At 42.0% G+C, this 26,519-nt stretch overlaps 1 protein-coding gene across 12 annotated transcripts in view; it reads right to left on the bottom strand.

The window, feature by feature from the left end:
• Positions 1 to 26,519, bottom strand: part of LOC120554323 (fibroblast growth factor 14-like) — a 93,044-nt gene that overhangs the window by 26,519 nt on the left and 40,006 nt on the right. The window contains exon 1 of one of the 12 annotated variants that reach the window (XM_039793154.1): positions 4,962 to 5,648. The exons of the other annotated variants lie outside the window; for them this stretch is intronic. Coding sequence (XP_039649088.1) covers positions 4,962 to 5,154 — 193 coding nt within the window. The 5' untranslated portion in view covers positions 5,155 to 5,648. Of the gene's footprint in view, positions 1 to 4,961; positions 5,649 to 26,519 lie in introns of those variants that run through there. 12 annotated transcript variants of the gene reach the window in all.

The following is a 26,519-nucleotide window of genomic DNA, read 5'->3' as shown; positions in this document are numbered from 1 at the left end:
TGGCAACGAAGGCTGACTGTGGCGTTGTCTCATGTGCCCTTAGGTCGCCTATATCCTGGCCAAAAAGTTGCACTTGAACACACATAAACGAGTACAGTCGACGGCCAACTAGCACGTACGTTCTGCACCTGCGTGAAAGGAATAACCTTCCATGCCAGCAGGCAGCGGTAATGTATTTGTCATTCAAAAAGGGAAACCGGATATATAAACAGTTGCAATGATACATCCAACAAAACAGCGTTTGCCCAAATCAGCAGCGGCAGCACAGAGCCTACGGTTCCTCTGCTTGGCTCTCGGCCGAGACGACAGCAGACACCAGGAGATGGCTAACCAGGTTGTCCATCTCCCAGGCTCGGCAAAGAAGTCTCCCTGTGGTAGGGAGGCGGAGGGACCGAGCAGACCGCTGCGGATGGCTGGCTAGTTAGCCAGCTTGCTAATTCCACCCAACAATGCCTTCGTGCTACACTTGTTACAGAAAATGAGCCGAATAAAGTTGTCACTCATCTTGTGTGTGAATGAAACATTAGGTTGTCAGTTTTATTGATTTTGTGGCCGGCCCGCTGCATAGTTAGGTAGCTTGCTTGCTAGGGGGCTCAGTTCTCAGAGCTTGTTAAAAAGGAACATTCAAACAGATTCTTTTTGCCAGTTTTGACAGCTCTGGGTGTATTTGATTGATCAGATGAGTTAAGGATGAGATGAAGATGAAAAATGAGAAGAGCCTTCTGTGTGTGTCCTCTCGACAGTCATTTGTTAGCTTTCCTCGCTACCCTTTTTCTTGTCGTGCACTAATTCGCTTTAGCTGAATAGGCAATCAGATGGATTCCTCTTACCGACATCCCCAAAGCTCATCTGTTGAATCGACCGAAAAAGAGGGTTCAAGGTTGATGAGTAGCAACGGTGCGTTACACACTGCAAAACTATGGCGACGCTCACAGTCGTCCCAACTTGGACCGACGGCCGAGACATGGTCTGACACACCAGGGTGGATTTCATGTTAAAATACAGATAGACCATTCAGGTCTTGTTCAGACACAGTAAATGTGCATCAACTCTAATATGGCAGCAATTTGTTTTTAATTTACACTAAAAATAAAAAAAAGTCCTTAACCTGAATGTGTCCCAGTCCCAATGATTATATTCAGGCTTCAAAATTAACATTTTCGTCTACCAGCCAAATGGCTAATGAATGTTCAAATATTACCAGCCATTCAATAGATTACCATTGGGTGAGTGAAGCAAATCTACCAGCCACTTGCATATTTCACCAGCATTTGGCTGGTAAACGGTGCTAATTTAGAACCCTGATTATATTCACATTTTATACAAGTCTGCACTACATATCATCGCTGAGGCTTTTCCAGCGTTGACAGGAATACAATTTTGAGGGACACACTGATGTCAACTATCGATTATCTATAGCTGCTTATTATTATGCATTGATCGAAAGGCGACGGAATACCCTGTACAGATAGCCAGTCCATCAGGAGAACATACAGACAATAGAGGTGACAGTGTTAACCACAGAGCTACATATTGAGCTACTGTATGTATTTTATTAAGCCCAAGTTCCACTGGAGTATCCTTACCAGGTGCCTGAAAAAGCACAACTGGTTCCTTTCAATGTGAGGAGCAGCAACTTGACTTTTATGTCCTCCCGCATCACTGAACTCCTCATCTCAGCAGTGAATCCTTATTTTTGGCATATCCATATTGTCATCCTCTCGGTCACTACGCAGAGTTCATGACCATGGGTGAGGGCGCAACACAACAACAACAAACAGCTGTGTGGTTCAGCTCCCTTTTCAGCCGCAGCGCCTAACCAGCACTTAATCTCATGCTCCTCGTTAGCGGCACGTGAAGATACGACGCGGAGATACTTCACCCCCCGATCCACCACCACAACCTTCCTGGAACTGAAACATAATTGTGGTTTAGGGGTTTGTGAGCTTCAATTAGCTCCGAGAAAAGTTGTTTTTCCACTTTCCTATGAAAATGACAGTCTAAACTTGCATGCATGAAGAAAACATCCTTCCAACTGACAGCTGTGATATTTCTTGCTGCTTCATGATTCAAAGTTTACCTGCCCAGCATCCGTCTGTCAGAGCACAACAGAAGTCCGCACACACTGCCCACTGCAGACAGACTGAAATCAGTCACATTTCAATCTCTTTGTCCTTGTTTTTGTGAAGCACGGCCTGAGAAAGTTGCTGGAAATGTAATTTATTGTCTGTTATCTTTGTCTAGAATGTATCATGTTCTTTATATTTCATCTATGACGTGTTCATTTGTAAAACATAATGTCAAATGTTACTGAATTAGACCTGGAGGCTCAGAGGAGATTGTACTTTGCAGCCCAGCTTTGTATATAGCTATATTTATAACTATATTTATAACGGTCTTTCTTTTGGCTTATATAACCCTGTAAAATATGGATATATTACAGGTGCATTTCAGTGGCAGCATGTAACACCAGAATACCTTCCCTTGCTGGTGCTGTGACTTAGCCAATGACAATGTTTTGAGGCTGCAGGATTTATTTTTTGATTGAAGCTACCAAAAGCCAATATTTTCTGGTGTGTTTCTTTCACTTTGGCGGGGAACTCCTGTCCGCCATGACATAATCAAATGCTCCACTCAAAGTCAGACTGATGAAGTAGTTTTAGGTGGAGTAGCAGCTCTTAAATGAGGCTGATTTCGCAGCAGGATTTAAATACTGTTGAGTAAAATCCTCCCACACCAGTGCCGTGAACTCTCCAAAAAGCCAATTTTGGCTCCATGTCAGTCTAACTCTACCTGATAAAAGCATGCAAATTTGAGTTGTATTGAACCACATCTTTGATCCAGTAATGAAGGCTGCAGATCATTTTGAGTCTGTCTCTCCTTCACAAAACCTCTGGAAGACAGTAGGGGATGTTGGCAAATCTCTCTCTCTCTCTCTCTCTCTCTCACACACACACACAAACACACACACAGAGCACAGAGATTGTGGATGTTGCCAAGCTTTCACCAGCAGCTCTCACAGCTGGGAACACATAGGAAGGAGAGACGAATGGAGGGAAATGGGGGAGGTAGGGAAGAAGGGAAGAAGGGAGAAAGGAAAAAGGAAAATGATGCTGGAAGTAGAGATGAAAATATCTAAGGTATGTGGGGATGATTGGTGTGGAGAAAGGTGATGAGCTGAGAAGGAGGGGGAGAAGAAAGAAAGTAAGAGACAGCTGACAAAAATTGGAAGAAGAGAAAGGAGGAATACAATGCAGAGGAACTGAAGCAAAGACATGAGAAGAGGAAGAGACAAAAGGAAAGAGAGGGTGAAGAGGAGAGAAACACAAAATGATGCTGGAAGAAGGGATGAAAAGATTTAAGGTAGGAAGGGAAGATTAGGATGGAGAGGAGGAAGGTAAATGAGGGGGAGAAGAGGGAAAGAAAGGAGGTAGGGGAGAAGGGTGACAAAAAGGAGAAAAAGGAAAGAGAAAAATGTAGAGGGACTGAAGGTGATACACAAGGAAAGGATGCAAAAGAAAAAAAAAGGAAGGTGAGAGGAGAGGAGGTTGTTGATGTCTATTCTTCCCTAAAAAGGAAAAGGAGAACAAGGCTGGAAGGAGGATGAAAAGATCTAAGGTAGGAAGCGAGAATTGGATGATATAAGAAGAGCGGTATAGGAAAAAGCGTCAAAAGGAGGAGAAAAAATGCAGGATGACAAAAAGGGAAAAAAGGAAGAGAAGGGAGGAATAAAAATGCAGAGGCAAAAACAGGACGGTAAGAAAGAGGAGAGGAGCTACATTCTACTTCCGAAAAGCTGGAAGAAGGGATGGAAAGATCTACAGTAAGGTAGGGAGAAAGGTGACAAAAAGAGAGCATGATTTACATATAATCTGCATACTTAGGAGACAATGTCATTCTTCTGGACCCACAGGCCACTCCGAAACCTGGCATCACACACAGTCATCAAACAACACATCAGAATGCAAAATATATCAAAATAAAATCAAATATGTTTTAATGCCCGTTTAGAAAAGGAAAGAAAAGGAATTGGGGTTCTAGAATTTGGCTCTTAGATCCCACACATTCCTGTCACTCACCAGACCAAACTGGTGAAAACAAATTCATGACTCCTACCTCTCCTCTATCTCTTCCTCTGCCCCTCCTCTCATTTCCTGCCACCTTCTCTCCTCCCTTCATCCATCCCTCCATTCACAACCTGCTGGTTTCTCACACAATCAATTGATTACAACAGCACTTATCGCCTCTGCTACTGAACACTAACAACAGTACACAATTACAACATTCTGATTAATCTGCATTCACTGAGATATCTAATCAATTATCTGTGCATTGATGGCAAGATGTGGATTTGAGTGCCACACAATCTGAATAGTGGAAATGTGTACTTGTTGACCTCCACATGAACAAAAACCTGTTTCTTTTCCTTTTTCATTCCACGAGAAAAATCTGAATTACACTGAGCAAAGTGTAATTTCAAAATAAGAGCAAAATTATGAGCTGAAAATGACAGAGCAAGGTAGAAATGCACAGAGACAGACAGAGGGAGAGAGAGAGACTAGACAGACTAATCTGTGGCTTCAATAATGGATGTACCTGGAAACTACTGAACCATCAGGCACTACAGGACATGACAGTGTGTGTGTGTGTGTGTGTGTGTGTGTGTGTGTGTGTTTTTATCAACACAGAGAAGAGAGAGGGAAAAAGAGAGAGGGGCGAGTCTGTCAATTTGTTCATGATTGTGGTGTGTATTGGGGTGTGTGCGCGTGTATGAGCGCGCACGATTGTGCACCAGAAGGGAGTGCATTAAGGTGGTTGTGTGGCCGCGCGTAAAAGTGTATGCGCGTGTGTGCGTTTTTGCATTTGTGTGGAAGGACGCACATCTGCATATCAATATATCTGCGTGCATGTAATTGTCTGCATGCATGTGCGCGTTTGTCCGCCCCCCATTTCCCCCACACCTTGTCTCCGTAGCCTCCTTTTCTTCAAACCAAATATCCGGACTTTGGAGAAGATGTCGACCAGGTTCCCGTTGCACAGCCCCTGCTTCTTACCGGGGCTCTTCCGCCGCCGGTGAGGAGTCGGTCGGTGGGCGTGTTGCTCTCTCGCCTGTCGCTTCTGCCGGATCAAACCGCTGGCGATGGCCGCTGCCATGTCTCCGCCGGAAGACCGAAAACAGCCCCGTCTCCGTCCTTGTCTCCAGTCTCTTCAGTTGTGTCCACCGGAGGGGACGGAGCGCAGAGAAAACCAGACACAAACCTCCAGTCTCCGCGTTATAGCGGCTATAACGGCCCCATACTTCGGCCACAACGCGGTACAGTCCAAAATAAAAACACCACTTCACCTTACAGCATATTTTCTGGTGTCGTTATTCCCCAGGCCATTGGTTTGAAACGTACAGCGGTTTACCTGCTCGTCACGTTTCACTGGTGTGTCTGTCAGTCAGATAACAGCACCTGTCACTGAACGGCTCCTCCGACCGATTTTACCGGACCTCGTTTGTCAGTTTCGGTTCCCATGGTCAACAGGCGAGACAAACAAAAAGGGAGAAAAGGAGAATGCCTCAAAAAAAAAATTCGGTCCTCTCCTCTGAAAACGTCCGTTTGTATTCCACTGACAGAAGCGCGAGGCGCGCGTGCAGCCGCGAGCTGCTCCAGCTGCGTGAAACTAGCGCGAGTTACCCAGAGCGTCACCGGAAACAGGGCGGTTAGGCTTTCAAAGTGAAAGCTTAATGGGATTTGTGTTATTCGAATGGATTATATAGCCTACATGAATGGCTCACTTTACAGACAGGCCTATTCCTATGGTCTATTCTTCTTTTATCTTCTGTCATTTTGCTACCTGTTGCTGCCATCAAGTGGTCAAAATCATTTCATCTAAATTATTTAAGATTTAGTTTTATCTAGCCAGAAACACAACAAACAGTTTCAGCTGTATTAAAATTAACGATGCATTACACCTCTTTTACATCAGCCACACTATGAATAGCCTATTTGCTTTAAAATATCACTAACAGTGGCTAAATGTCTCCTGCAGTAGGCCTATCCCAGTTTCATCCTGTGTTATCTAAAGACCACTAAGTGGAATTGTGAAATGAAAACAGACACACTATAAAAGAGGACTAATCCTCTTTTATAGTGTGTCTGTTTTCATTTAACACTGACCTAGTTTCCTGTATAAAGGCTGTAGCCTATCGTGGAACTTCTTTGGATTTTTACTTAGAAATATGTTTCAAAGCTTAAAGTACCAATTATATTCTATTTTTTATTTTGAAAGTAATGACCGGATGTCCCTGCAATTGTCGTTCTGGGTAAATTGACATTGGAACGCGCGAGCGCTCTCACGCCGTTGCTGGAGCCACGAGCCCAGCGAGCAGTCACACACGCGCTCCCAAAAACAACCTGTCATCCTCCTAACGGGCCGGTGAAGAGGTGTGTGTGTGTGTGTGTGGGGGGGGGGGACGTCACTGGTGGACGGTCGGCTGGAACCGGTAGCAGGTATCCGCAAAAAGGAAATTGAACTGGGGGCTTCTAAAGGATCTTTGAAATGTATAAGTTTAATTACAAAATTAGCATTTCTAGGCATACCTATGCTGCTCTCTAATTACATACTGATAATAAAACAATCAAATACATAGACATGCTACTTACGTCTATGGCAACATTTACGAAAACGCTTAACATTAAAAGAAATGTTTGTATTAAATACATATGGGAATGGGGGCCTCACCTTTCTCGATTTCAATACTTTGAACAACTTTAGGTGAAATTGGATGAAGCGAGTCTTAAAAATCCAAATTCAATGTGGAGTTGAAATATTGATCACATATTCTCTAAAGTTGGTGCAACTACAACATTGAAAAGATTCCTATTAGTCTTTCTAACTTTAAAAAAAACGAGCACAATTTTTCACTGCACTGCCATTATATCGAAAGGAGACAGTTGAGGTGGTTCGGGCATCTGATAAGGATGCCCCCTGGGTGCCTCCCTAGGGAGGTGTTCCAGGCACGTCCAGCTGGGAGGAGGCCTCGGGGAAGACCCAGGACTAGGTGGAGGGATTATATCTCCAACCTGGCCTGGGAACGCCTCGGGATCCCCCAGTCGGAGCTGGTTAATGTGGCTCGGGAAAGGGAAGTTTGGGGTCCCCTGCTGGAGCTGCTCCCCCCGCAACCCGAAACCGGATAAGCGGACGAAGATGGACTGCTATTATATGGAACAATAGAAATATACTTTTAGGTTACGTTGAAGGGCTGTACATCAGCTTCTATTCTTGATGTTCCTTCTATCTATAGTGATTTAACTGATGTGTCTATGGAAAAGTGAGCTTTAACCCATCGGTTTGTAAGAACAACCGTAAGATCCATGTTCTATATCAATATATATATCAATGTAATATTGTTGTTTTTTTTCACCTGGAATAACTTATTGGAATAATCATGTAAACAATTTCAAAAAAAGTTTGGACTATCAACAAAAAAATCGTTTTGATCAATAAGGTTAAAGAAGGTTCATTTAAAGTCATTAATGTTAATGTTACCCAGTTAGGTCCTTTTTTTTGTCAAATTCAAAAATGATATTGATATGATGTGCCTTATGGGATTCCCATACTGAAACTGAAAACAGAAACTATTGTCCACATCTGTTCTGGAAATGTGTTATTATGAGCCATAAACTGTGGCAAGATATTTAGATTCATCTTGGATAATATTATCTGTAACTTTAACTTTTATTGGAAAATGTTTTATTTGGTATTTTCTCATAAATCTCATAATATTCTTTGCAAAGTTTTACATTTATAAATGTAAATTTGCCAAAGTAAAACCTCACTTTCATGTTTTCAATAAAGTATGGTGCTATAAATTAAGACAACTTTAAAACAAAAAAAGATTTAAGACTTAGATTGTTCTCACCATTTAATGTTTTCAATTAATTCATTTTCTATTTATTCTTTGCTGACCCCTGGCATGTTTTGTGTTACTTTATTTTATTTTATTTATGTTTTTATTGTCTTTTGCTTGTATGTATATTTTCTTATGTATCTGGTTAAAAAAATAAGTAAATTATTACTGTTTATTTGCATACTTGTAAAGCTTACTGATTTACAATAAAGAAGAAGAAAAAAAAGGTAGCAGGTGGCCAGGTGGGGAATAAAACGTGACAACAGCCCTGCCTTCTACATTATCACTTTACCTGTTGAAGGGATACAGGATACAGCAACATTGTTCATCTCTATCATAATAATTTTATTTTAGACTGACACAAGTAAAGACTGTAACTCATAATAGGAAGGTAATGCAGATAATGAAACCTGCTGCACTCATCGTCTTTAACCGTACATTGCTACTGTCCGTATTCAGCTGGAGGCAGGCTTTCTGCTTTAAAAATGCAAGAGGTGGGCTAGATTGACAGGCTGATAAAGTGGAGGGCTACCTGCCTCACATGTCTGGTTTGTCTACTGTACACGTGCCTATACCTTTCAGAGACTGCTGTAAGATTATACTACAGGACACACTGTACAGGAGTACTACTTACATTTCCTCCCTCGATGTAACAGTATGTGGGGGCAGTATCAGGTGTAGCACTAGCATGTACAAGCAGACAAAGTATTATTATTTGTAAGTTACGTTTGGATTTGAGTTTTGCCTAAATTTCACAAGCCAACAAATGTGTCTTTCCAGTGCAGCATGTAGGTCAGCCAGCTCTCCGGAATAGGAGCTGGGCTGGGACCCAGCTGGACACAAAGAATACTGAAATTAAATTGTCCTTTCTTCTGGGGAAAATCATATCAAAGAAAGTCCCAAAACCTGTTCCAATTTATCTGTCCTTTCAGTGAATAATGAACAGTTGAGTTTGGCTGTGTAAATTATTAAAAGCAGGGTGGAACCCCCATCATATGCATGAAATGTACACGTCACCTTCAAGTGCCCAAAGAGCTGAACCATTTCCATCAGTGTCAGTCCCAAATGTCAACTTTGCATATAAGATATCTCACTGTCTAATAGCTTGATTGCCATTCAATATGCTGATTGCAATCAATTTCCAATATAGAGTGTTTCTATATTTCAACTGTTGTGATTGTGATGTTATATGTGTGTTAGTCTGGTGTGGATACATTCAAAAAGGCTTGCAATAAAAGTTATAGCAAAATAAAATGAGATGTAAAATTAATATATTATTGGTACTAGTAGTATTTAACTGTAGCCTCAATTTACTGTGTTTTATTAGTGTTACTTTTTAAAGGAAATTATTGGTTTAAAAACTATTCTAAATAGTGGCCGGTTAGCTCAGTTGGTAGAATGGGCGCACATGTGCAGAGGTTTATTCCTCAATGCAGAAGCTCCAGGGTTCGAGTCCGACCTGTGACGGTTTACCTGCATGTCTTCCCCCCTCTCTCTCCCCTTTCATATCTCAGCCTTCCTATCCAATAAAGGCAGAAATGCCCCCCCCCCCACACACACACACAAAAAAATGTATTCTAAATAAATGAAAGTCTTATTCATGTTCAAGTATTTCTGTCTACGTTGTTGTCGATCCAAAAAGGACTTGAGTGCAGTAGGTGAAGCAAAAAAGAATCTGATGTCGTTTTGAGGCTTCATGATGTCAGAAGCAGGTCAGAACACTTTAACCAAAACATTTCAGGACCATGGACAGCGAACAGCCTCTCTATGATGCTGGCTGACTTCCAAATTGTATACTTTTTCTTTTTACTTGCCCTTAAAAAGTATGTACTGTTGCATGCAGTATGCATACAATTGAGACATATGTCTTCATAACATTGTGCCTTGAACTTTGACCCTCTTGCTCATATATGCTGTGCAAAGGACTGTGAGTCAGAATAGCCAGAAAAGCGTGCTCGTTTGCATACTGCAAAATCCGACCAAATGCAGTAAGACATCCTGGTATTTCTGGCATACTGCTTTTGACATACTATGTATTGGGACATACTAAATCTTTTACTGGCATACTAAATAGTATAATATAGGCATTGAAATGCAGGGACTGTCTTTCTCTGCCTCTGTGTGTGTGTGTGTGTGTGTGTGTGTGTGTGTGTGTGTGTGTGCGTGCGTGCGTGCGTGCGTGTGCGTGTCTAAGGTATCACAGAAATATGATGTATGTCGTTCCTCATGCCCACTAGGTGGCACCAGAGCGTCTCTAAGAACATCAGTCCAACATTAGTTGTTCACTGATAACAGTATTAATATTGGTAGTACATCAATAACACTGTGGTAGTTCACTGTATGTTGTACATAATGATCAGTAGCAGTGTGGCACTCCTGCACCTACAAAATAAAAGTGTAGTGAATGAAAAAATGTCTCAAATAAATGCTATAATAACCAAATGGAGTTCTGAATGCAGACAAGAGCATATTAGATTTGGGCAATTTTTGAGAAATGATAATATGACATGTGCCAATAGGTTTTGACATTTTCCGTCCTGATATACTTTGCTTTGCTTGTTGGTCGTAATATGGCGTATATTCAAAAGTCTGTCACCCTGGATTCATCTTTTGTCCAATTTCAGCAGGTAACCCCAGACACTTCCACAGGATCCCAGGCTTTCCTTCTTTTGTCTATAAATGTTGCTGACACACTGCAATTTAGATACAGAAGAAAGCATGGCTTCACCCTTGCTTGTCTCTCTCCCAGACAGCAGAGAACAAGGGATAAAGAAAGGAGGATGTGTACACTGTTATCCAGGCCAGTGAAGGAGTTATGAATAAATCAAAGCTTCATTTACATTAAAATTCATCTCTTCTGCTGCTTTTTATAACATTGGAGGAAGGCGGGACACAGCTCTTAAACTTCAAAAGATAAATTCTTCACACCCCGTCCTTCTTCCATCCACTTATTCCACCATCCATCCCCTCGAACAAAAACCTCTGCCCATCACAAATCTGCCTGCTTCATGGTACACAGTTTGCAACACACACACACACACACACACACACATCAAGCAAGTTAAATGAAATATGCAATAGTGTGCATAAATAAAAAAGGCCGTCCAGCCTTCTCTCCTGAGAGAACACAAGAACACAGATACACACTCCTTTTCTGTTCTATTTCAAGCTTTTGTTCACATCTACTGTATGTGTCTAAACAGTTTTTCTCTGGGCCTGCTCAGAGGCAACAGCGCCCTCTACAAGCACTAAATCACATTTGGGATTTCATACACTACTCACTTTGTACTCAATTAGATGCCACTGCTCTATTATTTTTCTATTAGTCTTCATGTTGCTTTCATGATCAGTAGAGACAGACAGACCACTATCACAGCTAACTATTTTCATTTTTATTTATACAAAATATGTTCATTCATCTACTCAGTTTTATAGAGATTTTAATAGAGATTTTATGGTGGTTAGTTTGTTGTGTGATTTACATTAACAATTGTGATGGTAAAAAAAATTCCTAATTCCAAATTGTAATGCTCATTTGGGGGCCTCTGGTGGCTGCTAGGCTGGCATTGAGCAGCTAGTTTACTTATGCCTGGGATATATTAACATTCAGAGACCCATCATTGAGTCACAGATCTTACAGTTATGTAAAAATAGTTTCCTCAAGCAAGTATGAAAAGACTAGCAACTTGTTCATGTGCAGGATTAGGGTTCAGTTTAGCAGTGCAGCTCTTACAATAAGGTGCTCGAGTGCCCCTTTAATGTGACATCAGGCTAAAAAATGTCCCATTAGAGACCAGACATATCCTGGTTAGAAATGTTTCAAACAACATGCAATTTTGCACTCTGAGTGAAATGGGTCGCTGAGTATGTTTTGTCCCTAGCCTCTATAGGCTTTAGACTTACAGTTGTTGTTTTTATTCAAAAGCATCACATTAAAAAACTAATTAATGTGAATAAACCCAATGAACCAGCCAAAAACAATAGCATTTAGATGCTGAAAGACTGTCATTGTCTCAGTCTTTTTTCAAACACCAACAAAAGATTGCTGCCTACACTGACAAGAAAGAAAAAAAGTAATTGTGCAGTACTGGCGACAAAACTGCTCAACTACCTTGAGAGAAGTACTGAACATGTTGCATGTGGGAGGATGAAGATGACTATTTGGTTCTGATCTTTGTTTTCTGATGCTGCACTGGAAAGACAAGGAGTTGGCAGTGTATACTTGTGTTACTTGATTAGTTTTATAACTTTACAAGACCTGACATCCCACCAAACTGCTTAAAGGAATGGTTCAACCTTTTGTGAAATTGTTCCCTTTTCTTACTAGTGGCTTGATAATAATCTCTGTGCGTGAGGTACATAGCCGGACTGGAGTCAGGATGTGCTTAGCTTAGCATGGCATATAGACTGAACACCGGTGAAAACAGCTAGCCTGAAAACTGCCTATCAACACCTCTAAATTTGACTGTATGATTTTATTATTATAAATTATTATTTAGATTAACCACATCCTGACTCTATCTCAGCACTTAGCACACAGACATGAGAGTAGTATCTTTTCTTCTCACTCTTAGAAATAAAGTAAATAATTGCATAACTGCAGATTCACCTGGTGAGATTGGTCATAGGTATGGCCCACAAGAATTAGGATTCATTTATACTGTCCATTTTATCAATGAAAGCTAGACTTTTCCCAGGGATTGCTTGTCGACCAAACGGCATCTCTGCAGGTGGCGCTCTCTGTTTGATCATGGTGACTATGGCTGCTCATGCTAATGAATGTGTTCCTCTCTTGCTCTGAACAAACACAAATAAACATAACATTTATGTATTATGATACATTGAATCAAACAGCCAAACATATCTGTAAGCCTGGGCAGCAGAAGAGAAAAGAGTTGAAAAAGAGATGATGATGATGATGATGGAGAGACGAGAGATGGAGCGACAGGACTGAAAAAAAAGAGAAACAGACAGGGAGGTAACAGATGTGGGTGGGTGTTCCCCAGACAGGTGTGAGGATAGCCACTCTCAACTGAGCAGGATGAGTCATAATTCACGCACAGACACCCGCCCACACACTCACAGAGGCACAGACATGGGGATGTCCACTGTTACCAAGGTAACGAGTGATTAGTGACGCAGGTAGGTCTCCGAACGGAAGGAGAGAGCACCTGCTGAATGCTGAGAGGATAACACACAGAGACACACACATCTGGCATCAATTACATCCATCATACTGCATCTCTGACTTCATCTTGTCTCTCTCTCTCTCTCTCTCTCTCTCTCTGAAATGCATACAACACTTTTATATTCACACACATTCAAGCTAGTAAACAACAATAGCCTCTTTTCTCTCCCTTCTGTTTTTTCTCCTTGTCTCCTCTCACCTCCTTTCCTCTCCTCCTCCTGTTTCCTCTCATCTCCTTTCCTTGTTTCCTCTTCTCTCCTCTCTTCTCATTTCCTCCCTCCTCTCATCCCCTCTCTCATCTCCTTTCCTTGTCTACTCTCCTCCTTCCTCTCCTCTCTTTTCCTCTCATGACCTTTCCTCGTCTCCCCTTCTCTCTTAGTTTATCTCCGCTCGATTTTTGCTCTCATCTTATCCCCTCTCCCCTCGTTTTCCTTTCATCTCCTTTCCTTGCCGTCTCCTTTCCCTCTTCGCCCCTCATCTATCTTTGCAACATCCCCATCTCAGCGGGTAGAAGGAGAGAGGGAATGGAGAGACTAAATTATTCATTCACAGCCCCTCTCTCTCTCTCTCTCTCTCTCTCTCTCTGAATTTCTTTCGACACCTCTCTTGCTCACAGCAAGTATCACAGGGATAGACACAGTAAAACATACAGTATATAGTGTTTTTATAGGTATATAGTATATAGGTGAAAGTTTTTACTGCCAATTATCTACTGAATCTAAATGAATGTAGTGGATATGTCTGAGGTTGTATTATTAGTTTAAAGTGAGTCCTAACAGCAATACGAAAAGAGAAGAGTCATAAAGTCAGCAATTTGACACAGTAGTATCAGTTAGACAGCACTGTCCAAAGTTTGCTATCATTAGCAAACATTAGCCACCATAAGCCAGACCAAGGAAGGCTATAACAGGGCAACCGAGTGTGCGCCCCATGTAGGCTGAGTCCTTTGCAGCAGCACAGGTTCAAATCCGACCTGCTGCCCTTTGCTGCGTGTCATCAACCCTGTCTATCCGCTGTTATATCGAATAAAGGTAAAAAAGCCCTAACAAACAATTAAAATAAAAGTAAGGCTGTAACAGTCAGTCAGTGTAACCCCTCAGTCAATTGAATTGAGCAACAGTATGTTTTATTGCTTATAAATTAAACTTTTCATTTAAAAGAAGAATATTGTTTCAACATTGGTTGTACTGGGCAGCTTCCAGGTTTGAATGTGTGTAACTAGGCTTTCCTGAATAAAGAGAACCTAAAAGGGTTTTAAAGAAAAACTAAACCGACAGACTAGGGAGCTGATTTGATTAGCAACAAGAGAAAAGAAGATAGACTGGAGAGATACTGAGGAAGAAGATTATCTGGAAAGATTTAGGCCAGTAAAACCAGACAAAACTCCTTTTTAATTTGTGAGCCATTTTACCTTATAGGACTTAAGTTTTGGGATCATTCTACTTTCTCTTACTTGGTTTGCCATATAGTTGCATAAAATGCAACACTGGCCTGCTTTACCTCCTAAAACACTTAGGGCCCTATCTTGCACTCAGCGCAATTGCCTTTGTACACCGACGCATGTATCATTCCTATTTTGCACCGAGGCACAGCGGACTTTTCTCTCCACAGATGCATGTCGGTAAATTAGGGAATGTATTTGCGCTCCTGGGGGCGGTTCAGCGAAAAGAGGAGGCGTGTTCAGGCGCTAACGTTCCCTGGTGCTATTTTGCAGTTTCAGAAAAACCTGGTCTAAAGTCAGTGGCACTACTCTAAAGTCAGTAGCGCGTTATGCAGATGCTATTTTAGGGGCGCATGCTTGGCAGTAATGTAGCATGTGCACAACGCGCATATGCTTTGCTTCTCTCATCTAAACGGACGCAGCAGTTCCTATTTTTGCAAACCATACATAATTACATGAGGCACTTTACAGAGCCTCCTGATCTATACAGTCCTCAAAAAGTCGCAGCATTCTTTGTGGCTTGTTGTGTTTTACACAACATTTCCATGAATCAGGAAATATTGAGGACTTAAAGGGATACTTCACCGATTTAGCATTCAGCTTTGTATCAGTAGAAACCCGATATTATTTCTGAATGACCGTGCTTCCCTCCCTCATGTCCCCCTGAGACGAGAGATCTCTGCATTTGGGGCCTGGAAAAAAATCTTCCGATGACATAAAATGACGATTTTTGCGTCATCGGAAGATTTTTGGGCCAGTGGCAAGGACTACAGCCAGTATTAGGATCTACTTCCGTATGTTTTCAACACGCCCACAGGGGGTTGGACTGCCGAGTCTGGCCGAGGTATTCCGAATGAAAACGACTGTCAGCCATCTTGAACCTTCGCTAAACAGGCTTTCGGTTTTCAGCAGAAAACTTTTACAACAATTATCTGCATTCAAACTACCGGACGTGTGTACCACCGGGATACATCGGTACAGATCGGAGAATATGTAACGTTATTACAGACGCAATACTCGGCACACTACGTGAGCTTCGCCTGCACGGAGACCAGCGGTGTCGCTCAATGCCGCTAGCCGGCTACGGGACATCCTCATCGGCTAGGTGGAAAGCTAACGCTAGCTGTCCACCTGTCTCATCCATCCTGCTTGCAAGTGTCTGCTCATTAAACAACAAGCTGGACTACATCCTCCTTCAACGAAACTTCCAACGTGAGTTCAGTGACTGCTGTGTTTTTGTTTTTGTGGAAACATGCCTGAACAACAGTGTACCGGCACCGGGACTATCCAGCTACCAGGCTGCTCTCGCCGGCCCGTGGAGGTGGGCTGTGTTAAACGGACTGGTGTAGAAATAAAATCCAACTAGCTACTGCTAACTGCTGGTGGAGCTTGTGACTGTTAAATGCCAACCATTCGACATTCCACGCGCAATTCACGGCTGTGTTTATACTCTGTGTTTAGCTACACCAAAGCCATACTAGTATCGTTAGCTGAACTTTACGGATCCTGCTTGCAAGTGTCCGCTCATTTAGACCACAAACTGGACTACATCCAACTTCAACGAAACTCCCAACGTGAGTTCAGAGACTGCTGTGTTTTTGTTGTTGTGGAAACATGCCTGAATAGTGTACCGGACTGTCCAGCTACCAGGCCTGCTAGCCCTCCGAGCTAGAGATGCTCTGTCGCCGGGTAAAAGAGGTGGGCTGTGTTAACACGAAGTGGTGCAGAAACGTGGTGATTTGTATCCATTTAACTGCTAACTGCTGGTGGAGTTTGTGACTGTTAAATGCCGACCATTCTACATTGCACGCTAATTCACGGCTGTGTTTATGCTCGGTGTTTACAGCCCACCAAGCGCTAATGCTAGTATGTTAGCTGAACTTCACGGAGCCTATAAAGTGTGTGTACTAAATGTAGCCCGTTTCGTATGTCGTTTTTATATAATGTCGTTTTTATATTAAATGTGTAACACCACTTGAATCACGATGAAACGTTGTTTTGTGTATATGGTTGAAATGACAATAAAACACGCTTGAGTTGAGTTGAATGCCTCTGTCAGTCTGTCAAGCGGTAGGCGTGGCTTGGGAGTGGACTCAAAGCAATGAAGCAGGTGCATTCTGGGATTTGGTGTTTTTCATCCATATAAGACCAAAACACATTTTCTGGCTTTTCTCGGCCTAGAAGGCACCAATTTCAATTTTTTTTTCACATTTCTACTACATAAGTGACCCAATTTAAAGATATATTCAGCTTTCCAGCGGTGAAATATTCCTTTAAGGAGACGTGATGTTGAACTACGGTGGGATTGGACACTCCGGCAGGATCTAGTCCGGAAGTAATGCGCGATGCGCTCCTGGTGGAGCGGGTGGACGGAGATGGAGTGGGGGGAGGAGGAAGGGGCACAACAGGTGCAGGTGGTGCTTTTGGAGGCTAACGCTTCATGGCTGCAGCAATCCTCTCCAGACTTGAGGAGATGTGCCCGGGAGGCCGCAGCAACATCGCCACCCAGCCAAGACAGGCATTTATTACTTTGCCGCATCTCGGACAGCTCCCGCTGGCGTGCGCCAGGCAAATCCGCCTTCATAATAGCAATCCGCCATGGAACAAGCGCGCCTGCTCTTAAAGGGGTGATAGAATGCAAAACTGATTTTACCTTGTCATAGTTGAATAATGACAGTTTAGTGGGTAACTAGGACATACATAGAACCTCTAAATCCCATTGGCACCTCTTTTCTCTGCAAATCTCACTATTTGAAAACCATTGACATATATAAAATGGACCAACAGAGCCGTTGCTCTGGATGGAGACCAGTGAAGGCTATTACAAGCACTTTTCTGGTGATCACTTGCTTTACTGCGCAGCCTCCAACTGACAGAGACAACGTAAATGTGACGTGAGCAACGTGTCTGAAAGTTGTAAGTCTTCTGGTAGCTGTGCCAAGAGAAATCTCAATCATTCCCAATCTTACAGAGACGGAGAGCGTAGGTGTATGTAAGGAGATAACATAGGCACAGGCTAATTATTGATCACTAACATGCTAGTTAACATTAGTAATTAAACCTAAACAGCTAACTTAAGTCCAAACTGCCTGCGAGCTTCTCCTGTACTATACGGTAATTCCTCTACTGTGCGACAGTAAGTCACTTGGTTATGACACAATCGTTAGCCTATTTTTATAAAAACGTCTGCTACGGAGCCATAACGTGAGGTACAAGGTAATGGAGCCTATTTTACACTGTCGTGTTTCTTTAGAACTAAACAATGGACAAATAGAGTCTTTAAACACTTCAGATGTAAAGTTATTCGCTGTCAAAGTGGCGCCAAAATGTATGCTAGTCAGTGGAATGCTAACGGGAGGTGATCTCTTTGTAGCATCAAAATGGCGCCATAGGAGGTTCGAGTTCTGAAGCGAAGCTTACCCCCTTGCTGAAACGGGCGAATCTCAACGAGCCCCATAGTTGACGTCAACTATTGCGGCTCCTCCTCATTTGGCTCTAGTCTTTCTCTACAACATTTGCATAGGCTACACAACTGACCTGAGATCAGTTAGTCTTCTGAATCTAGGTCGTGCAGATCTCAGAAATTGTATACATTGTTCATATGCGATTTTACCATTAAATTCACTTCTGAGACTTTTTTATGCAAGAAATCAACTATGTAGAGGTCAAATATGGGCCGTTTTATGAAAATTGATGTCTAATTGCAAATTTTGTCCGACTGTGTGTCGGAGTTCAGCGCCGGTGCTGCCTGTGTAGCTGCCTCGCCACCTGGCCTGCCTTCCTTCACAGACCCCGGCCTGCTGTGAGGTAGATGGAGCTCAGTCACGGCTGGCAACCCACAGCACTCCATACCCGCGCAAAGTCACCGTTTTGGGCTAATGGACTACAAAACGCCGCTGCTCTGACAGAGCTCCAGGGCCTCCAACTCCCCTCTTCCTGCTAGCTAAATGCCCGGTGTATGTGAGTGAAAGCGCGGTCAGCGAGCTTGTTACGCCAGCATTCTCTTACCACAGGTTCCAGTTACACTTTTAATGTGTGTAATTATAATGTGTCGAGTTATTTAAACAAACGATTGGGGAAATAAACGCTGCTTGTCCGTGAGTCTCATTGATAGAGCTCCATCCAGGCTCTATCAATGAGAGCTAGCTAGCCTCCTCTCAGAATTCCTCTGGAATTCACAAAAATTCATTAACTTGAAATCTGACACAGTTGTTAGCTTTATAAAACATTTAGTTAGATGTTGTATATACGTGGCGTGACGAAATTCAAACTGTAAATATACTCGAATTACGCCGAAAAGGAAGCTAACTATCCGTGATTTGTAGCTAGGATTGAAGGGACAGTCACAGCTAACGAAACACCTAGCTAGCTAGTCTTCACAAATATTAACTTGAAATCGGACACCGTTGTTAGGTTTATAAGACATAGTTAGATGTTGTGTAAGTGGCGTGACGAAATTCAAACTCTAAATATACTCGAATTAAGGCAAAAAGGAAGCTAACTATCCGTGATTTGTAGCTAGGATTGAAGGGACAGTCACAGCTAACGAAACACCTAGCTAGCTAGTCTTCACAAATATTAACTTGAAATCGGACACCGTTGTTAGGTTTATAAGACATATAGTTAGATGTTGTGTAAGTGGCGTGACAAAATTCAAACTGTAAATATACTCGAATTAAGGAGAAAAAGGAAGCTAACTGTCCGTGATTTGTAGCTAGGATTAAAGGGACAGTCACAGCTAACGAAACACCTAGTCTTCACAAATATTAATTAACTTGAAATCGGACACCGTTGTTAGGTTTATAAGACATTTAGTTAGATGTTGTGTAAGTGGCGTGACGAAATTCAAACTGTAAATATACTCGAATTAAGGCGAAAAGTAAGCTAACTATCCGTGTTTTGTAGCTACACACAGCTAGGATTTAAGGGACAGTCGCAGCTAACGAAACACTTTGTCTTCACAAATATTCATTAACTTGAAATCGGACACCGTTGTTAGCTTTATAAGACCTTTAGTTAGATTTTGTATAAGTGGCGTGACGTGTGTAACGTGGTAAGAGATTGCTGGTGTAACAAGCTCACTGACGGCGCTCTCACTCTCACACAACGGGCCATTTAGCTAGCAGGAAGAGGGGAGTTGAAGGCCCTGGAGGTCTGTCAGGGCAGCGGTGTTGGTAGTCCCTGCTGTGGGCTGCCAGCCGTGACGGAGTTTCAAGTACCTCATAGCAGGCCGGGGTCTGTGAAGGAAGGTAGGCCGGGCGGCGAGGCAGCACCGGCGAGCGGCGAGGCAGCACCAGCGGCTGAACTCCGACACACAGTCTTACCAAATTTGCAATTAGCCATCAATTTTCGTAAAACGGCCCATATTTGAGCTTTATATAGTTGATTTCTCGCTTAAAAAAAGTCTCAGAAGTGAATTTAATAACGGAATAGCCCGACAAACAATGTATAACTTTGCAGTGTCTGAAATATGAGGCCTGCTGCCGAGTCTCCCATATGTTTCTATGTAGTTTGCTCAAACCAATCAGCGCGTAGCTCATTCTAAATATTCATTAGCATACCATATTTGGAAGAAAAGCGCTTGTTCCAAATAGAGCCATATTCACAGGGTAGTTAAGGGCCTAATAAAATAGCATTCCGGGAATTTTCAGCCCAACCAATGTTACATACCCCATTAGGAGACCTTAAGGAACAGTGTAAAATACCCTATATAATCATTCTATCACCCCTTTAAAGGAAATTTGAGATGACGCTCTGATTGGTTTATTGCACGTTACGCCCAAACCACACCTAGCTACTTCAGACCAACCCATTTTAGATTTGCTTCGGGCGCAAGAGTCCTTTATCCCGCCGGTATAATAGCAACAGCGACCGAGATCCGCCCACAAAGCTACTTGCATTTTGCGTTTCATACTTGCGTTTCAGATCGTTAAAATAGGGCCCTTAGTATCACAAGAAACCTCAGCTCAGACTGGCTGTTGACACCTTCTCACACACTGCAGGATTTATTCAGAGCCATTGCTAGGTTGATCCTAGAAATGCAAGGATGTGTCAGCAGCCTCGAGTGCTAAGGCTTCTGGACTCTCATTGAAGCCATCAGCCCTTTTTTTGACACTGACATGAGTCAATTGCCATTACTTTAAAAATTCAAAAACAATGTTTGTCTGGTGCACTATTCCCTCAACCTTTGACCAAATCTGAGTAGTTTTTCTGTGACCAACATTCAAGTTAAGCAGGAGATCAATCTACATTTTCCTCTACTATTATTTAAATCAGCCACATTACACTGGTTTATGTGTGTTACAATTCACAGTTTGGGTACATATAGTCATAGAGGTTGTCATGTCAGTTTGTTATAGTTGTAAATTCAGTTTTAGTCAAAATTGAGGATGATCCAAGTAGATTACACAGACAGTATACTGTTTATTTGAACTCAATTCATTTCAAATATATCAATTATCAGTGTATCAAGATATCTCCTGTCTGCATATCAAGCAACCCCACATGGGCCTCCACCCCAAGGTTAAGTATGTCAGGCTCTCAACAACAGCAGGACTAATGGACCGTGGTCCTCGAAACACCTCACATATTACTATCGATCTCGCTTTTAAAAGCTCCCTGTTTTTAGCCTCAGGGACGTTTCACAGGGATATCCTAAGGAAGTGCTATTCTAATATTTCTGGTGTCATTGGTACTTTGAAGTGTGAAGTAATAACAGTGAAAGTCAATTTATGTTAGTCATGCCTTTTCTCCAGAGTGACCGACTGTAAAAAGACTGTAGGCACTGGATGTGTATAATGCATTCTTACAGCTATTTTAAAAGAAGTATTTTAATCGTATTTCCCACCATTTTCAGATTTTCACAAAGTGGTCAGAGGTCACAAGCAGCTGCTAGAGCAGGTATAGAAGGAGGCTCAACGCATTAGTGACAATCTTCCAGGCAAAGCCATTAACAGTTCAGAACAGTTGGAAGACTTCTGCATCAGAGTGGTTACATAATCGCTCCAGATCTTTCCCCCAGAAAGTCAGAACTACAGAGGTAGATGGGAAGAGGGGGAGATGAGTGAGAGGGTGGAATTGTGGGGATGGGGGAGAGATAAGAAGAAATCCTTTGAATTAGGGAGGTGCTGAAAGTCAAAGCTAGGTGGAAGAGGCGGAGGGTGGAGAAAAACATGGCACAGTCTGAAGCAGAGTTAACAGCTCTACTGTTTAGGAAGACAACATCTACATGTGTTAGACTACAATTATGTTGGAGTCTGTGATTTTAGAAATGTTAAAATAGGTTAACAATGACTTTTTACCTATAACTTTTATTAACATTATCGGTTGTTTAAGTTTTGAGTTAGTTTTGAGTATTTTATAAACTTATGAAGTTGAATGGTTGAGAATTTGGAGAAAAAGAGGGAAAACATCAATTTAAAGAATTTAAACTATAAGATAACACTAGGAGAGTCAACAAAGTCAAACAACGTAAGAAATAAAAAGATAAAAAGGGATAATTTACTGTAAAAGCTAATATCTTTTCATGCTTTCTCATTCTCTCTAAATCAATCACGCGGTGCCGTCACTGTATTTCTATGAATCCCAGTGTCACCACGTACAACTCCCTCATTCTCTTTGAATGATAAAATAAGTTGTTTGGTTTTTTTCCTTTTATCGTCTTCTGATCTGCCACCACAGAGGTACGATTAAGCACAAAGAATATTTCATTAAAGTTACAAAAAGATCATGTTATAATAGGATATTAACAGCGGTGTCCCAAGTGAATCATACAATCACTTTAGTACAGTGTAGTGCTGGAGATGGAGAGTTCTGACTGGACCATTGTCAGAGAAATATAATGCATCGGTCGATAAAAATTCATTTACTCTGTCTTCGGCTGTGGTTGTGTAAGTGTGCGAGTGTATTGCAGTGATCGGAGTCAGACAGCACTTAGAATTAAATGGTTTCCCCAACAGCTGCACTCCTTCAACCTCAGTTAAACCACAGCTCCCAGCCCACTGCTCCTCTGACAACAGTACTTTTCACTGTACTGGCCCTTTAACGAGTAATGACAGGGATTTTATTCTCATGCCTCTACGTATTTAAATCACTGTAAACTGCTGGCCTCTGTGTAATGAGTCAGTCACGTCTCGGGCGGGTCATTATTTGATTGTGTTGGCAATTCTGTCACAACACTTTGCCATCATATAAAAGACTGTGCACTTGAGTTGATTTTAATACCATTGGGCCTCATTCACCAATATCTTCCTAAGTTTTCTCTTAAATATGTTCTTAAGAAAGTCCCTAAGAAAAGTCTACGTCGGATTCATGACGTGTTCTTAAACAGCAGAATTGTTCGCACCTGTGTTCTTAGGATTGATGAATCCCACGTCTTCATAACTGAAAGCGCGTGCCAGTTGTTCCTCATTAGCATAAGAAAACGCCCCGCAAATACCCATATAAGGACATGAGCCTTCCTTTGCACCTCCTGGGAAGCGGCAGAGTCGCGGTGGAGAAAGTACTGAATCTCAAGTAAAAGTACAAATAATAATAGACATATTTACTTTAGTAAAAGTAGAAGGTGTCCACTACCACAAACAAGGCCTGGCTTTTAAAAGAAGTTCCTATCCTAACCAGCATAAAATGGAAATATGTTGTTAGAATCGGAATGCGGTTGGTTTTATTCATGGATGTATTTTAAGACAGTTTTATTTTCTTTAACCATGCAAGTAAGCAAATAAAGTGTGTGAAGCAGCGGACATGGGGAGATGTGAAGAGGTCCAGCCAAATAAATAAGATGTGAACGCAGCCTGGCGGAGGAGTAAACGACGCTGTGGAGAGAAATAGATGGCAACTGTGATTTAAAAACGGGAATAATAAAAAACAAACATTTTCACTTTTACCGGAGGCTGTATTACCGAGGGTCAGCGGCGCTGCGCCCGGGCTCTGGAGCACCGGAGCCGGCTTGGATCGGCGGTGCCCCATATTTACAGTATCTATGGCAACCAAACTTCACGGGTGAGACAAACGTGTGACGGTCAGGAAGACGTTTTGGCAGGGGGGAAACTGATCAGAAAATGTAACGGAACATCGTAGAAATGTAGTGGAGTAGAAAGTATAGATAATTGCTGCAAAATGTAACAAAGTAAAAGTCAAAAGTAGGCTATAATACACTATTGAGTCTACTTAATTAAAGTACAGATACATGAAAAATTTACTGAAGTACAGTAACGAAGAATTTGTACTTTGTTACATTCTACCACTGCATTTTGAATAAATAGCGATCAATCACCAAATAACGCAGGATTTAATCAGTTTAATTGCTGATGTAAATTGCAGTGTTAGTGTTTTTTTGCATATTATGATTTTTTTTTTCAACAAATGATCAGAAATACATTACAGTACAATACTATCATTGTAAATGACTGTAGAATTAAATAAAATGCAGTAACCAATTATTTGGAGCAAATTGTCATCACTCAAATGTGCGTAAGAGTGCTTTTCAGTGTTCGTAGATTTTGTTCTTAGCTAAGAACAAATCCAAGTTAAGAAAACATTAGTGAATGCCAGAATCTTCGTAAAACGTGCGTAAGAAGGGTTTAAGAACACATTTCTTCATAAGAACGGTTGGTGAATGAGGCCCATTGATCTTTGCTGTTACAGATTAAAATATTTTTGACAGGTTTTAAAATGTTTTAATTCGCTAGTTACTGCATGAAAAACAGTGACAATATGAGTACTTCCAAATGCTCGTGTATGACTAAGACACAAAATTAGTTTTGATTAACAGGAACAGAGAGCGACAAGAGATAAAACGTTAGGATTCTTAACAAAGCAGAATGTTTTCAGTGCCACCCACAGTCATGCACACGCTGGGCGAGAACTTAAGCTTATTTTAGCAGTTCCAGTCAGCTATAGTATGAGTAAAATAATGCATTTAGCTATTTTATCCTGGAAAAATGTGTTATTCCTCACACATTTCTTTTGAGAAAAACTTCTCAGAAGAGGATAACCGATGATGTGGTGGATTTTTAGAAAAGGATATTTGTATTGTCGTGATTTCTGGCTCTGCTGGGTAAAAACAATGAGACTTTCTAACACATCCATTAATTAACATCTATCTATCTATCTATCTATCTATCTATCTATCTATCTATCTATAAATTGCAGGAATGTCTCTCTGTCTGTCTGTCATGCGCATATCTCTCGAACTGTTAGTCCGATGGATTTGCTACGGGCACGAGTAAGTGCAGTGCCAAGTTTGACGTTGTTTGAATTAGAAATGCAAAAGATATCGTTAAATATATAGGTAAAAGAAGCAAACATTGGCTTCAGACTCCAACCTCTCTACAATGGCCAAGACCAGAGAGCTGTGTAAGGACATTGGGGATAAAATTGTAGACGTGCACAAGGCTGGGATGGGCTACAGGACAATAGGCGAGCAGCTTGGTGAGAAGGCAACAACTGTTGGCGCAATTATTAGAAAATGGAAGAAGTTCAAGATGACGGTCAATCTCCCTCGGTCTGGGGCACCGTGCAAGATCTCACCTCGTGGGGCATCAATGATCATGAGGAAGGTGAGGGATCAGCCCAGAACTACACGGCAGGACCCGGTCAATGACCTGAAGAGAGCTGGGACCACAGTCTCAAAGAAAACCATTAGTAACACACTACTAATCCCCTACTTCACCGTTAACCGTCAAGCCACTAAACCTGTATGGCAATGAACACCTCTGCTGAAGTGTTAAATTCGTTAACGTTCATATGACACAAGAAAACGTCTCTCTCTCTCTCTCTCTCTCTCTCTCTCTCTCAGAAGAAAGATATCAACAAATCCTGAGTCAGCAAAACTCTCTCCTCCCCATCAATAGTGATGATTATATGTTTTAGGGGGGATTTTAACTGTACGGTGGATCCAACCCTAGATAGGAATCATCCTGAATGTCATTCTGCATCGTCCTACAGGATCAGACAGCTAGTGCAAACACATGACCTGTCTGACCTGTGGACGGGTTTTAATCCTAACCAGTCACTCAAGAGTCACTCAAGAGACAATGTTTTATCCCTGGCCAGACTGGATCACCTCTATTGTTTTAAACACCACTTTAATATCTTTAAAAGGTGTGTTATTCAGCCTGTGGGTTTTGATCACTGTCTTGTCTCCTGCTCCGTTTTTATAAAAAATGTTCGTTTAAAGAGCACCTATTGGCATTTTAACACAGCTCTTTTGAATGACAAGGCTTTTAAATCTGCTTTTAAGTTGTTTTGGTCTTCCCACAGAGAGAGCAGGCCTGCTTTTACCTGCATTCAGTAGATGTGGCACGTTGGGAAAGTTCAGATTAAACAACTTTGCCAGCAGTTCCCTTGCAATGTCACTGGAGAGTTATCTTGATCAATGAAGGATGTGGAGAGACAGGTAGAACAATAGCAATCTTTAGCAGCTTCTACAGGAGATTGAGGGCATTTAGTCTCCCTCAAGTCTAAACAGTCGGCTATAGCCAACCTGCTGGGCGTTTCAGCACAGGGAGCTCTGGTCAGGTCGAGGTTTATGACTGTCTCACCGATGGAAGATCATTCATTCTTTATGAACGGGTAGCGGCTCTGAAGTCTCACACTTGTCTGAGATCAGGAAGTTTGCTGCCGGTTTCTACAGAGACCTCTTTAAGAGTGAGTGGTCAAATAATCCCGATGTGTACAGCAGCTTCTTCAGTGGTCTCCCTCAGGTAAGCACAGAGGAAAACTCCCATCTGGCAGTAGAGTTGACTATGCAGGAGCTGACACAGCCATGGGAAGTTTGCAGAGCGGCAGAGCTCCGGGGATGGATGGCGTCCCTGTGGACTTTTTTAAAGCCTTTTTGGTCCATCTTAGCACAGGACCTGCTCGAGGTGTTAAACAACAGTCTCCAGAAAGGCAGACTTCCTCTGAGCTGCAGGAGGGCCGTCATCACCCTGCTGCCTAAGAAGGGAGACCTACAAGAGCTGAAGAACTGGAGACCGGTCTCTCTGCTGTGC

Source organism: Perca fluviatilis, chromosome 24 (genome assembly GCF_010015445.1).
Source record: "Perca fluviatilis chromosome 24, GENO_Pfluv_1.0, whole genome shotgun sequence".
Lineage (NCBI taxonomy): Eukaryota > Metazoa > Chordata > Actinopteri > Perciformes > Percidae > Perca > Perca fluviatilis.
Note: the sequence above shows the minus strand (reverse complement) of the source record. Positions and strands in the feature narration are given on the sequence as shown.